General features: G+C 41.1%; 1 protein-coding gene across 1 annotated transcript in view; it reads left to right on the forward strand.

Moving 5' to 3' along the window:
* LOC118787847 (alpha-1,6-mannosylglycoprotein 6-beta-N-acetylglucosaminyltransferase B) overlaps positions 1–14,019 on the forward strand; it is a 101,491-nt gene that overhangs the window by 70,100 nt on the left and 17,372 nt on the right. The window contains exon 9 of the mRNA XM_036543568.1: positions 5,347–5,478. Within this exon, the coding sequence (XP_036399461.1) occupies positions 5,347–5,478 (132 nt within the window). The remainder of the gene's footprint in view (positions 1–5,346; positions 5,479–14,019) is intronic.

Genomic DNA, 14,019 nt, shown 5'->3' on the forward strand with positions numbered 1-14,019 from the left:
GGACACATCATTGGGTTAAAAGCCATTTAATGATATAGGACAGTGGGCTTCTTTGAGAGAACAAATTGAGCACTGGGCTTTGGGCTGTGTGCATTTCAGTGCCAGAAAACAGACTCAATTAGGGGCTAACTAATGCAATTTCATATCTGAGGAATTCTCTTACAGTAATAATGAGGCGATGTTCTGAGCGAATCCATTCGAGTAAATTAATCAAGCTCCTCATTTTCTTTTGTTTCCACACAGATTTTCGGAGTGTTAGTCACATTGCAGCGGTGTTTGTTGCGAGACTGCCAAAATGAGCAAAAACAAGCCTCTTAAATTAAAATCACTATTTGAAGCATTCCCTGATGTTTTCCTGCTCTAGAGATATCTTTCTTTGTGAGTGATTGCCAGCATTAGGGAAACTCTTAGCATTACCACCATTAGGATGAGTGGATGTTCCAGTGTTCACGCTTTTATTGGGCTGATAGGGAGGAGAGCACAGGATCGGTGTGGGTATGTGGCAGACAGCAGTCTTTGCAAACAATACCATGATTAAATTCCCACTTTAGAGAGAGGGATCATTCTAAAGCCTCTGTTTATGTTATCTTGTCTCCGTACTTTAGGTACATTTCTAATATCCTAAATCAAACAACAGCTTTCAAAGTGATAATCTGATACACACTGGCTGTCACACAGAGAAAAAAGCAATATATCACTTTTACATATTTCTTCTGTGAGTAATGCAGTTTTATTAAGTCCATTCCAATCCTAAGGGATTTTCAAGTGTACTATTGAATGTCTGGCACTGCATACAGATAGATGTGCTCTTTGTGACCTTATTGTCTTGCCAGTGTCCTAGTGAGAGGCCAGTTCTGGCAAATGTAACAGGCATCCAGCACCCAGAACTAGGTCATTGCTGGCCTCCAATTTCATGCAGTGAAAAGGGGAAAGAGGACAGGGAGGATGGTCCTGCTGGAGAGTCTGGATGCTTAATCACAGTCTGAGCCACCATGATACAGCAGTGGCATAAGTGAACCCACCCTGGGATGCAAAGGGAAAAAGCAAGGAGAAAGGGCTCTATTAACAGGGTCTCAGAGAGAGCAGCTATCAAGAGAAGCCATGAGTTTTGGGGTCTGAGGGCCAGTAAATCCAATAACGGAGCAGAAACGGTCCAGAGGCTTAGAGAGTCAGGGAATACATTGGGGAGAGCCTGGTTGTGGCTGTGTCAGAGTGTAAATTCAGCACTGGATCTCATATTAAGCGATATAATGAGAAGTAGCAGCGCAGCAGAATAATGCTGTCAGGGTCTGCCCTCTGCTCCAGACAGGGCTAACCGCACGGGTGCTTTTTTTTTTTTTTTGGTGCTAAGTTAATTACTCCTCCTCATAATCTCCTCTGTGCATATGCTAAACAGACTTAACTGAGAGGCTTTAGTGGGATGCGTAGGTCAAGCGGTGTACTGAAGAATGATGTCTGCCATGTTAAAGCTTGTGCTTGTTATTATCATCATGCATGATGGTGTAGTTTCGTGAGTGGTCTCAGGAGAGATTTGTGTTTTTCTGTGGCACTGACATGTTTGCAGTAGGGTACACCTACTGTGTGTGTGTTATAGTGCAATCTATTCTATGATCATAATTGTTATCAATTCTTGTACAAAACACTATAAAACAAAAAGCTCTAAGTTTTCAGTGTATTTTTTTTTTTTTTTTTTTGGAAAAGATGTTTTTTTCCTCTGAACGCTGAAAAGGCAAAAAAAAAAAAAGGCATGCGGGCTGCCATTTCTCATGTCTTGCATTACCTGGCTGTGCAGAGGCACGCCGATTGTGGGGGGAACAGCAGGAGGCCAGGGCCTGTGATCAGGGGCCTGTCTGCTAGGATCGCAGCGGGTGTGGCAGGTGTGATTGCCCGCCTACAGAGAGAGCAGGTTTGAAATGGTAATGCCCGTGGCTGCTAGTGTGGGGCGGAATCGTTGTCATTCCCCTGCTGAATCAGAGCTCCTTGTCACTGGCCTCCAGCTCCTCTCGCCTGAGTGTCAGGCGGATACTGGTCAGGCGCAGACGAACGACACTTCATCTGACAGACAAAAGCCCAGAAGCATTTTTTCAAGAGGATGGGGTTTAACTGACTACCTCAGAGATGTCAGCCTCTTGTAAAAAGAACAGGCTTATGGATGTTCTGTGTTCCAGACTCATCTGTAAAATCACGGTACGTCCGGTATTTTAATTAGTACAATATGATGGATTCTCACAACAAGATTCAGTATAGCTGAAATGTTGCCTTGTTAGTTGGAGTAGCAGGTACTCTGTGTTGAGTGTGAGACACAGTGCTTTTTCACCTCTACTGTCACTGGCTTTTTACTGGACAATAATAGAATGAGATGGTTGTTGTTTAGAATCTTCATTTCAAATGCCCAAGAGAGGATGGGCCTCTTCTGTGTAATCCCAGATCTGAAATCTCATGATTTTCGTAATAACTGTATTTAAACTCTCATGAGAGAAAATGACTTTCCAGAAACAACATTGCTGAACTGCAATGTTGAAAAGAAACATTTGTGTTGTGATGAATTTTGGCTGAAAATTGTCATAGAAGCGGAACATGAGTTTGGGTACTTTCTTCACAAGAGAAAACTAAAACACGGGAAAGCTATTCCACAGTATATAAAGGGCCTTTTAGACTCAGAGCCAAAACGCCAAGCTTTAAATCAATTGGAATGGAAAAACAGTCAACATATTGCCCTACCAGAGTAAAAGCGGATACAACCAAGGCTCCTCTGGAGTGCAGCGCTTACAGTAAAAGAAACTGATATGTTAAAGTTAAATGTAACTTGATGATGGAAAACAGAAGTGAAAGGGAGAATCCTTTCAGGAGTGTTCACTCCAGGGGCTGTGGGTAATCAATGCACCACAGCAGTTTGGGTTTATTTATTTATTTATTTTTTGCTATTTTTTACTTTTTCTGAATGGCCATTAAATGCCAGGTCAGCTCTGCATCAGGGAGCCTTGTGCCCCTGAGTGCACAGTATGACTTTTGAAAACCGCAATGCAAGTGTATTGTATTTTGCGAGTGTCTGACACACTGTGTGAGGTGGTTGCTGAGGAATTGTTGATGCCAGGGGTGAGATATGTCATTTGCGGAGTTGGAGAATGTGTAAGCAACTCAGGATATTAATGAGCTTACTGCTATGAACTAAAGAGTTTGCTTTATTCGTGCCAGGGCAGCAGTGTGGTACTATGTTAATGAGCAGGTGTTATAACCCAAAGGTTACTGTTTGGATTCCCAAGTGGGGTGCTGCTGTTGTACCCTTTGGCAAGGTACTTATACCAATGTGTCTGACTGTATAAATGAATGAAATGTAAACTGTCATGTTCTGAATGCTAAACTAGTGTAATCCTAGGTTTTGATGAACAGAACAATTTCAAAGTTACCTGCCTTTTCTAACAACTTTTCTGGCAGTTTCTTTCCACTTCCTGCGCTTCTGCTGTTAACTAGAGCTCTCCAGATGGATCAAATAAATATTTGTGTTCTTCTTCCACAACTCTGTTGCTGCCTTTTGCTGGAACATAGCTGTTTAATGGTCATTTTTTCACAATTTTTTGGCAGTCCTCCTTGACGGCTTGGTCACTGAAATCTAACACTGAGTGCAATTCTGGTGAAAATTTCTGAATTGCTCGAAATTGACTCATGGCTTACTCAAAGGCAGCTGATATGCAAATAAAAACCTGTGCCAGATCTACCAAAGTCATGGCAAAATTTTCTGTGTGTGCATGCTAGATCACCACAAGAATCACAGCCAGCTCCTTCAGACTATTATCAGCACTAAACCATAGCTACAATCATACTGTGTCCTCCTGCTATACAATACTGGCTGATCAAACTCTGGGGGGAGCGTGAGGGGCTGGGTGGGATTTGTCATCCTAGGGAGCAGACAGTAGGATTTGCCATGTGAATGTTTCTGTAATAAGGCCCTGCCTCTGTGTAGGCTTTGCTCATCTCTGACCCTTTGTCATCAGGCTGTATACTTTCTGTCGCTGCGCTCCCTATGACCCCAGAAAGGGGCAAAGGCCAGCAGGTGTCAGCCATCGCCGTAGGTTCACTTCAGATCAGCAGAGAAGTGGGCTCATTTATTTAGTTACTTAGTCATATATCTGCATTCCTGAAGGCAATGGCACAGTGTATGACTCTATGAAACTAATGTTTTTGTGAAAGGCTTCTGTGCCGCTTTCAGATATAGGCCAGTAGCAATTTCATATGATCTCTCAGTTTCTACTCTATGGCAGAATAACAATGTGGCCATGGTTATTCAGTAATGAATCAATGGTGTGTGAAATCTAATTAAGGTCTTCCGAAGTTTATTTAAGTACAAAGGGTCTTTGAAGAGTCGCGGTTGAAAACTGAGCTAGATCAAATGGAAATTGAGTACATTCAGGGAGTGCCAAGGTACACGTAAGGCTCATTTTGCTCCACAGTAGCTGTGGCAGCCTGGAGCACGTTACTGAGCCCCCTATCCTTCAACAAAACAACCTGCTGTTATCCCAAGACTGATAAGCTTGTAGCACCAGAGTAACATGGGCTAAGTGGTCTCCTTTCATTTGTGACTAGTGTTTAATAGGCTTGTGTTGCTCTGTAATCCAGCATACATTTCCACTAGCAGCTGACAAATGGGCCATTTTGCAACTTGATGTGTAATTAGGCTGACTTAGGACAACCAGTACTAAAGGGTCTGGATGGACATATGGGATCAACTCAGACACATAGACTGGTGCCTTACATTCCCATTTCACTTACAGGCAGCCTCAGTTGAGGTGCAACACCATTTCCTGTTCCATTTTATTGCTTTTCAATGGCGTTTTTTTTTTTTTGAGATGACCAAGGGCCCAGTTATGAAGAGCTATGGAAAGAGGTTGTACCGCGATGGTGAAGTAGAAGAGTTTCCTCTTCCTAAATGAACTCACCCAGACCTCTGCATGCTGCTTCATTAATGCAAGTACCAGAAAAGGGAGAACACCAGCCGGGCTTTGAAAATCAAATTCCTTGTCATGCCAAACCTCCTCACATCTTTTAAAGCAGCCGCATTTGCTCACTTTGCACTCTTTTCCTTTTGATGTACAGCAGAGGCAGCGTGTGTCTGAGCCCCCTCCATATATTTCTATTATTTACTGGCCTGCGTCTGATGTTTAAGTAAGGGACCCCTCAGGCACACAGGTGACATCAACAAGTGCGTTGAGTGAATTGTGTTTGCCCGAAAGCATGTGGTTTGTGATGCATTGCGTTGTGGTGCATTCCTCTTACCAGGGTGCTGCCTGCTGATTTACAGGGCTTCACTCTTTAATTTATTTGTCTTATGCCTGTGATTTCACGTTGCAGGTTTCTCGGTGTGCCCCCAGGGAGAGGCAGCTGCCCGCTGACAGGACCGCTGCCCTTCGACCTCATCTACACAGACTACCATGGATTGCAACAGATGAAGCAGCACATGGGCCTCTCCCTAAAGAAGCACAAGTCAGTAAAAATCTCCCATGTGACACCCCATGTCTGCAAGACACTAGTGATGATGCATGTGTGTGTGTGCCATCTAATTCAGCTCTTGTTTATTGCCTGGGTTTATGGGACCATTATGAGTTGATTATAGGATGAATGGGATTTGATGTCTCCTTGGCCATAATTCAGGCAGGTTGTTAATCCCCTACACATCTGTAAAACATTCCCTTTCTCTTTATTGGCCTGTCCTATGAAGGACAGGGCAAGGGAGGGGAAGATAAGCACATGCATGGTAGTGCATGTTAACAGCAGAATATGATGTGGCCTAGTCATCCTTTTAAATCCACCCTGCGGAGCTTTACATTAAAGCGGTTACATCATTACATGTTGCACCAGCTTTCCCCTCAATGACAAACAGCTCATTGGACATCTGGAGAGAGTGGATTTATGTGGTGTGACTTGTGACATATGTAACACCCCTGTCAAAAGATTAATATTGTAATTCTTGTTTCAGCGCTGCAGCGAGAATACCGGTATTGATTTGAATGCTGCAGAGAGAGGAGAGTTCACTCTGGAAGTGGCGGATAGCTTGCTTTGTATTGACATCAGAAAACAGAACATACCCAACCCACGGCATGTATTTTTAAAAGCCAATTGTGTTCTGCAAAGGGCTGCTGAGTGGGTTGGAGCTCCAACTTTATAGCCTTCCTTGGAAAAGAAAAAAAGTTATGTTTTTTTGTTTTTCTGCTGAAAAGTGCTCATAGTCATACACCGTGATTATTATTATTATTGTTACACAGTTTCTGCCCATTTGTCTGGAAGGTGTGAACTGACATAACAGTAATGCGTACATATTTGTATATTACCAGGAGACTGTAGTGATTAATCAGGTAGATTTCATTACATTGTTCATTTGCTTAGCAGATGCTCTTATTAAGGCAGAATCACATGGTTTACACACTATTCATTTTTACAGCTGAGACTTTACTGACACAATCCGGGTCGATTGCTTTTCAAGGGCATGACTTCAGTGTCTCTAGATTTGAAATTGTCATAGTTACTGATCACAGCTGTATGTTGTTGTCAGCTTTGATTCTGCCATAGCTTAACTATGAACTATCAAATGTTTTGTTTTCAAAACAACTTGGTAGACATGATTATTTATTTTGTTTTTCGAAACTCTAGATTCAATACATTTGTCTTTTGCCTTTTGGCTCAAGGACATGGTAACACACATCAAAATCACAATGGATAATAATGCTATGCATTTAACTTGGATCTGACTTGTAACAGTGTAGCAGGATATTGAAGATCCGATTTTTAAATTACAACCCAATATATCAAACACTACCAATACATAGCACAGTATCGACTGACAGCCCTAGTATCAACCCATGTGTGTACATAACAGTATATTGCTTTGCTCTGCTAATGATCATGATCTTGTTATATAATCAGTTGTTGAAACTGCCTCTGTCTGTCGGTTGGACACTGTGCTGATAAGTCTCATACCCGAGGGCCCCCCAGAGCACTTCTGTTTAGGAGAAGAGACAAGACCATGGGAACAGCTGCCACACATACACAAGCACACACTGGCAGACACACACACACACACACACACACACACACACACACACACACACACATACACATACACACACACACACACACACACACACACACACATACACACACACACACACACACACACACACACACACACACACACACATACACACACACACACACACACACACACACACACATACACATACACATACACATACACACACACACACACACACACACACACACACACACACACACACATACACATACACATCATTTCCAACTTCGGGCTGTGTTTGAAATAATAGACATAGGCACACACAAACACACACATAGATCCACATGCATGCATGCATACATATACAATACACATGAATGCCCAGACACAGACAGGCAGACAGACACACACACACACACCTACACACACACACACACATGCACACACACACGACACCCCACACAGTCCCAGATGCTGAAAGATGTCATTAATCAACATCAGTGTGCGCTGGACCTTCAAGGTTGTTTAATTACTTTTGTTTTATGTGTATGCCCGATGCTACTTCATTAATAATGCCTTAGCGTGGTGCGCTTCCAATACTTTTAATTTCCGCACGAGGTGCACAGCCTGTTAAAGATGCTGAATAGCGATAGAAGGCAGCCCTAAATCAAACCTATCTGATAACGGCCCGCCAGTATTGATTCCTCCACACTGAATTTACGGCCCTGATAAAACTAGTAGAGGCAGGGCTCTCCCCCTGTTATCTCCTCCCCGGCAGCCTCTGCTCACTCCCAGAGGGAGCGATCGGGACGGCGGGACAGAGGGTCCGCCGGCTGGAATGGGGCTGCTGGACACTCCAGCTGTGTCCCAGGACATGATTTATAATGTGTCTATTTGTTGCAGAGGAGAATGGTCCTGGGAGAAGACCCAGCAGTGCTTGTAGGGACTCTGTGCTGGAGACCAGGCCCCGGCTGAATAGCGATTTAACCTAGACCGGGCCTCGCTTTGATCTTAATAAGATATTCCGCCAGTGGCTTAAAGTGCTGTGCAGTTTAAAGCTGATTTTTCTTCCACCCAGGGGATGGCTTATCTGTTTGCAGGAAATCCAGCGTGCTGAGACAGGGTAAACTTAAAGTAACATCTATCATCAATGTTTTATGTCTTCTCTCAACTAACTCCGTGCCTCTCCTTGGTTTGCCATATCGTGTCAGGTCAGATAAAGGCTCCATTTTTAGATACTCCGTGGCCATGAAGATCTCTCAGTCGATCTAAATACTCCATTCATTCGTTCAGCTTGTCAGCCATTAAGTGCTGAGAAGCATCAGAAGATGCTTCTGTCACTTTCATTGCACAGCCCTGTGCAATGTTTATGAGCTCCATCTTTTAGCTCATGCAGCGGAGCTTCACGGAGCTTCCACTTGCAGCGAGCATGTATATAAATGAGACATGTTTTCAATTTCTTCAGAGAGATAATTAATTTTGCTGCGCTTAAATATTCAGTAATATCTCTCATCCATATTTCATCACCATATTAACATAGATCATAGTGATGTGAAACGCAGGTTACATACTGTTCACAGCAATGAACATGAAATGAGCCAAGTGAGATGATGAAAGAGGCTGAGGAAAATAACTCTGACTGCAAAGGCCTCTACACACCAATCAAGTAATATCCTTTACAGTATAGTACAAGACACATCAGGCCACATGGAATTTCCTTTCCTGACCCTTTGTCTGAACCTGAGTTTGAGCAAAAGAAATGCATAGGAATCATAAGTGACAGGAAGGCAACTTTGCGGCTCTAGTCTTCGTAGTCAACAGCAAAAAAACAAGGTAATGTCAAATTTTATCCATGTCTGACACTCACAAAATGTAATGCAGATGGAATGCTGATAGTAGCGAGGGAACAGCGGTGTGTGAGATCTTTCAAATTGAGCTGAATTGTGGGTCCATTTATCCATAAAATTACACACATTCTTTCAGTGTCAGTGCATAAGCCCTGCAAATTTGCAGTTTCGTCAGCTCATTTTTAGAATGGTTCAGGGTTGCTCTTCTTTATTTTTGGATAGTGAATCCTGAAAATGCTACCCGTACTGGTTTTGCGACAATGTTTATTTCACAGGGAAGCACAAACAATCTGTAAGTCATGCCCTTCCGCTGTCTGATTGGTTCAGTAATTTAGGCATCTTTTCTTATGGCAGCTTTAACTGATGCCCAGTCACAAGCAGACTCACACGACAGATCAGAAGCATATTCTGGTGGACTGTAGTCTGGCCTGTTTGAACTAGCCTTTATTATGTTTCTGGAAGACATTTAATAGGAACAGAAGTGAAAACTAAGATGTGCAGTCTGTCTGGAAAAGAGGGGGGAGGGGGGGGGGAGGTTGGTGGAGGGCACAGGCTAGGTCAGAGGAGCAGATTCTAGCAGAGCCTTCCCAGAGATTTTTGTGCTTAGCATCAGATCATCCCTTTCTTTATGAAAGGAGATCAAGCCTGAAAATCGTTGATGGCAGTCTTTTCAGCAGTGTTAATTCCATGGATCTGACAGGGTGACTGAATTTGTTGTGGTTTGTGAAAGCCAGGCAGTTGTTGTCAAGGCATGAATGTGAGATGTGTGTGTGTGAGTGTGTGAGTGTGTGGGTGTGTGTGTGTGTATACATACACCTGCATTTTTGTGTGCACACCTGCATGTGTATGTGTTGTCTGACACAATCCCAAGTACAAAATTGCATTACCATATTCTAACATGGTCGTAGTTTTGTTATTACACATTTTTTGGCAGTGGTAACAGTATTCATAGTAATTCTAATATCACTTTAAAATCGTATGTATCAGTATTTCATATGTATTTGTACTCTATTAAAGAGCATGTACCCCCATAGTACTTTAAACTTTAAAGTGTTTTTGTTTACATAAACAGAACACAAAGAAAGCACACAGAATAGTGTTAGATGAGCTTAACACTCCCACCTTCTATTACATGCTTTTCAGCAGACTAATGGAAGCAATTAAAAAAGATATTTGTTCTTCTATGGTTTTTTTCATGGCTAAACTGTACTTATACAGTAGTTTTTATTGCTCAAATAAATGCAGTTAATGGCATTAGTCTGTGTCAGTGCTTCTTTGTAAATTGAAATAAGTACTCAGGGTACGGCAACTCATGTTTGGCTGGTGTGTGCTTTCCATGCCTCTTTTTCGATTAAATACTGTGGCTAACTGTGGCGTGATTTAATCTGGCAGTTTAAAATGTCCAAATATAACTATGCAGAAATGTTTGAGGACCAGAGTAGCAATTAGTACCATTAGTGCGATGTGAAACCTGGAGGAGACAGAGAAGTTACTAAAATAAGATCCAGAAATGAGCATAGAACTGGCAAATTGAGTTTAATATTACTGAATGCAAAGTTCTGTGTGGCCGAAATGTAAACCGAAGGCAGGCGTAAATATAAAAAAAAAAATTCCCTCCACAAGCTGACAGCTGGGGAACCCTTTCCCGCTGAGCTCATATCTATTTATATGGTTGCTTTCCAGGTTTCATCATGTTATCCTGTGCTTTCAGAATATCTTCTGAATGCTTACAAAGTTTTTTCAATGCTATAAATTGCATCAAATTATCTTCAATAGCCTAACACACGTTCAGACAAAATCAGCTCCCATCCCTGAACAAACAGCGTGAAGGACAGCTTGTTTAGCTTTTCACTTTCCTTGCACTGAATTAACAGAATGAATGCTCAAAATATACACTGATGGATATTCAAGACTTTTTCCAGTACACAGAGGTATTTCAGAATCAGATTGTGAGATACCTGTCTGAAAGGAGTGAGGTAAACGCCCAGCAAATCACTTGTCTGAATTTGTTCAGCGCTAACAAATGATAACACTAGTGTATTTTTTCTAGCATCAGAACATCTGTGTATCTACAATCTAAATTTTGTTTAAAATGAGATCAAATAATCCAAATTAATTTGAGCATTGAAACTGATATGCTTAATTTATTTCATTCAAATGTTGAATTAGTTTAAAGTGAACTAGACTGTTAGTTGGTCAACAAACTTTGTCTACATGGGATAGTGTTTTTATTAGCATTCGTATGGCATTGTAATGTTAAAATGTGATGAACTACTAATGAAAACTAATGACTGTTAGTATTTTAGACTGTACAAAGTCTAATATGCAATGTCACAATTGCTAAAATAGGAAACTCAACTGTCTGGTAGAACATTATAGCATCCAATGTACCAATGACAAGTAACTGGACAACAATTGCTGTATTAGAGCAGAATATCGTGCTGTGTGTGTAAGTGCATTAGACTGCATTAATCTAGCGTCCGTAGTGAACTCACCGATTTAGCTAGCTAGCTGTTTAACTGCATCTAATCAATAGATTTATGTGGTGGTTGTGTGGTGATACACTGCTTGATTTTCTTGCATGTTTGTCAGTGAAATTTAAAAAAATATTTATATAAATTTTGGTATAATGTTAGTGGTACACTTATGTGAAGTTTGTTACAGCTGTAAGAGAATTAAGTGTGTTTTTTTGTTTTGTTTTTGTTTTTTTGTTGGGGCAAAATTTTGTCAGTAGCATGAAAAGTCAGTTCATTAAGGGCATAACCTCAGAGACCAGATGTCTACTACTGAAAATAGGTGGCACTGGCTCTGCTTATGACATTAATAACCTTTTGTTTGTTTATTTGTATAAGTGATGAATATATTTTTTTTAGGGAGGCTTGAGGCCAATTTCATAGAAACCCCCGTATCATCTCAAAGCGTTTGTTCAGTAAGCTCCATATCTTTTGCAGTTGTTACTGTCATTTTAATCACCATGGAAAAATGTGACTTTTTATCAACTTACTGTGCACTGAACTGTAAATGAAAACGCTTTAGGACAAAAAGATAACACTGCCGCGCAATCCACATTGTTTAGGGTTGGGAAACACATCAATTGATACTGATTATTCCTCCAACCTCCCATATGTATGTTCTTTCAGTTGGTGCTAGTAAAATGCTAGTTTTTATGCAAGTAGAGGGAAAATTTACATTCCCTGATAGATGTGCCTCATGTTCTTCCCAGCAGCACCTAAGCGAGGATAGTAAACAGATTTATTACAAGACAGGTATTATGGAGTACTGCCGTATGTAGAATATTTAATTAAGCTTCAAATGAAAACATTTGTATAATCTCTGCCTCCAGCTCCCCAATTATTTTATTCATTAAAATTGATCAAAAAGCACAGTATAGACAAGCATGCACTTTTATCTACACTGTATGGTATCACACAATGGCATCTGTGTTTGCCAGGGTTAGCATTAGCATCTATTCATGCAATCAGTGTTTTTTCGTAACTGGATTCAGGTTAAAGTGAAAATGAGAATCATTTGAGAATCAAAGGGTAAAACAATACGTTGCCATGCCTGTTTATATTTGTTTGACTTTTTTGCCACCTTAACTATAATGAGAGGTAAAGAGGACAATGTCAATTAAATCTAGTCAGATGACAAACAACCATGACCACCACTGGCCAACACAGCTTGCATTCACACTATACAGACATTAGCATTGTAAGTAATTATATAAGCAATACTGTGAGCAAAGTTTAACAACCCCTTTTTCTGTTTTTATTGCTCACACTTCACTCTTTATCATCATATTTATTTTAGTGGATATATGAATTATTATTATTCAGGAGTTGAAACATAAAATGCAGGCTTAATTAGTAGACTAAAGTAAGAAGTAGTTTCTTACTTTAGTAGACCTGCCCTCAGTGCTGATGCCCAATTATTTTTACCATCCCAAAACAGGAAGAGTACTCACTTGATTTCATTCTTGACAACTTTAATTTCATGATGTTTTGATGTCCTCCTCTAATAACAGGAAGATGAGAGGGGATTTCAGTGACATATTTAAAATTACACCATAGATGGACTCCCGAGTGGCTAAGTTGGCAAGGTGCTCTTCTTGAGTGCAGGCTGAATCCTACAGGCCTGGTTTCAAAACTGACTGTGACATCTGTCAACAGTGGCTGTGAGTCCACAGTAGCAGAAAAAATTGGCTTTGTAAGTGGGTCGGTGTCTGCTTTGTGTGGCAGCCTGCACTTCGTCGGGCCCCTCTGAGTTGCTCAGATGACGTCAGTGGAGTAGCATTTCATTCTTCAACTGGTGCCCACTTCGCTGCAGTGCACTGTGGGCCTTGTAGTGTGGAAAAAAAACTGTCGGCTGTGTCCGAATGTATCAGAGGATTCCATTTGCCTTGCTTCAGCGTCCTTGCGCGAATGCAGCGGTTGTCGTGGTGAACCTCATGCACAGTCAACAGTTCCAAAACAGGTTTGCATAAAGGGGAAATACATAAAAAAATTTATAGGGAATTATTTAAAAGTAGAGTTCATTCTGACATTAGAATGTGTTTCGTCACACAGAAGAATGAAATAACTTGCAGGAACTTGTAGTAAGGGTCTTGCTTATAAAGAGAATGAGGTTTTTGTGATGTTGGTAGGTGAGAGGACAGACCATGTTGAGACACTTTTGCTCATTATATGCTGTTTTCACAGACAGCAACTTCACTTTCACCTGCATTTCTATTTAGCCACTGAAAAAGCTGTTGACAGAGCAGTGGAGGACTACCTGTGGACTGTGTTGCCACAATTCACTTTTTGTTTCTGCCTTTGTTGAAATGATTTACACTTGTACAGTAGTCCAGTTGCTTTCATTTCTGTTGAGTCAGTGACATCCTCCAGACTCCCAGATCCCCCTGACAAGGAGGAGAAAGGGCTAGCTATTGAGGTCAATTCAATCTTATTGAATCCCTTACCACATGTGAATCAAGGGAATACAAATGTTTTTCCATTGATATATAGGAAGTTAAACATATCTATATGCAAATGTTATGATCTTTAATCTGGCACATTTCCCCACATTCATTGCAATTATTTTCAGGTTCTGTTTACAGATACAGAATTAACTAGTTAAATACAGTTTTGTTACCACTTAATATGGATATCA

This window comes from Megalops cyprinoides, chromosome 1 (genome assembly GCF_013368585.1).
Source record: "Megalops cyprinoides isolate fMegCyp1 chromosome 1, fMegCyp1.pri, whole genome shotgun sequence".
Taxonomy (NCBI): domain Eukaryota; kingdom Metazoa; phylum Chordata; class Actinopteri; order Elopiformes; family Megalopidae; genus Megalops; species Megalops cyprinoides.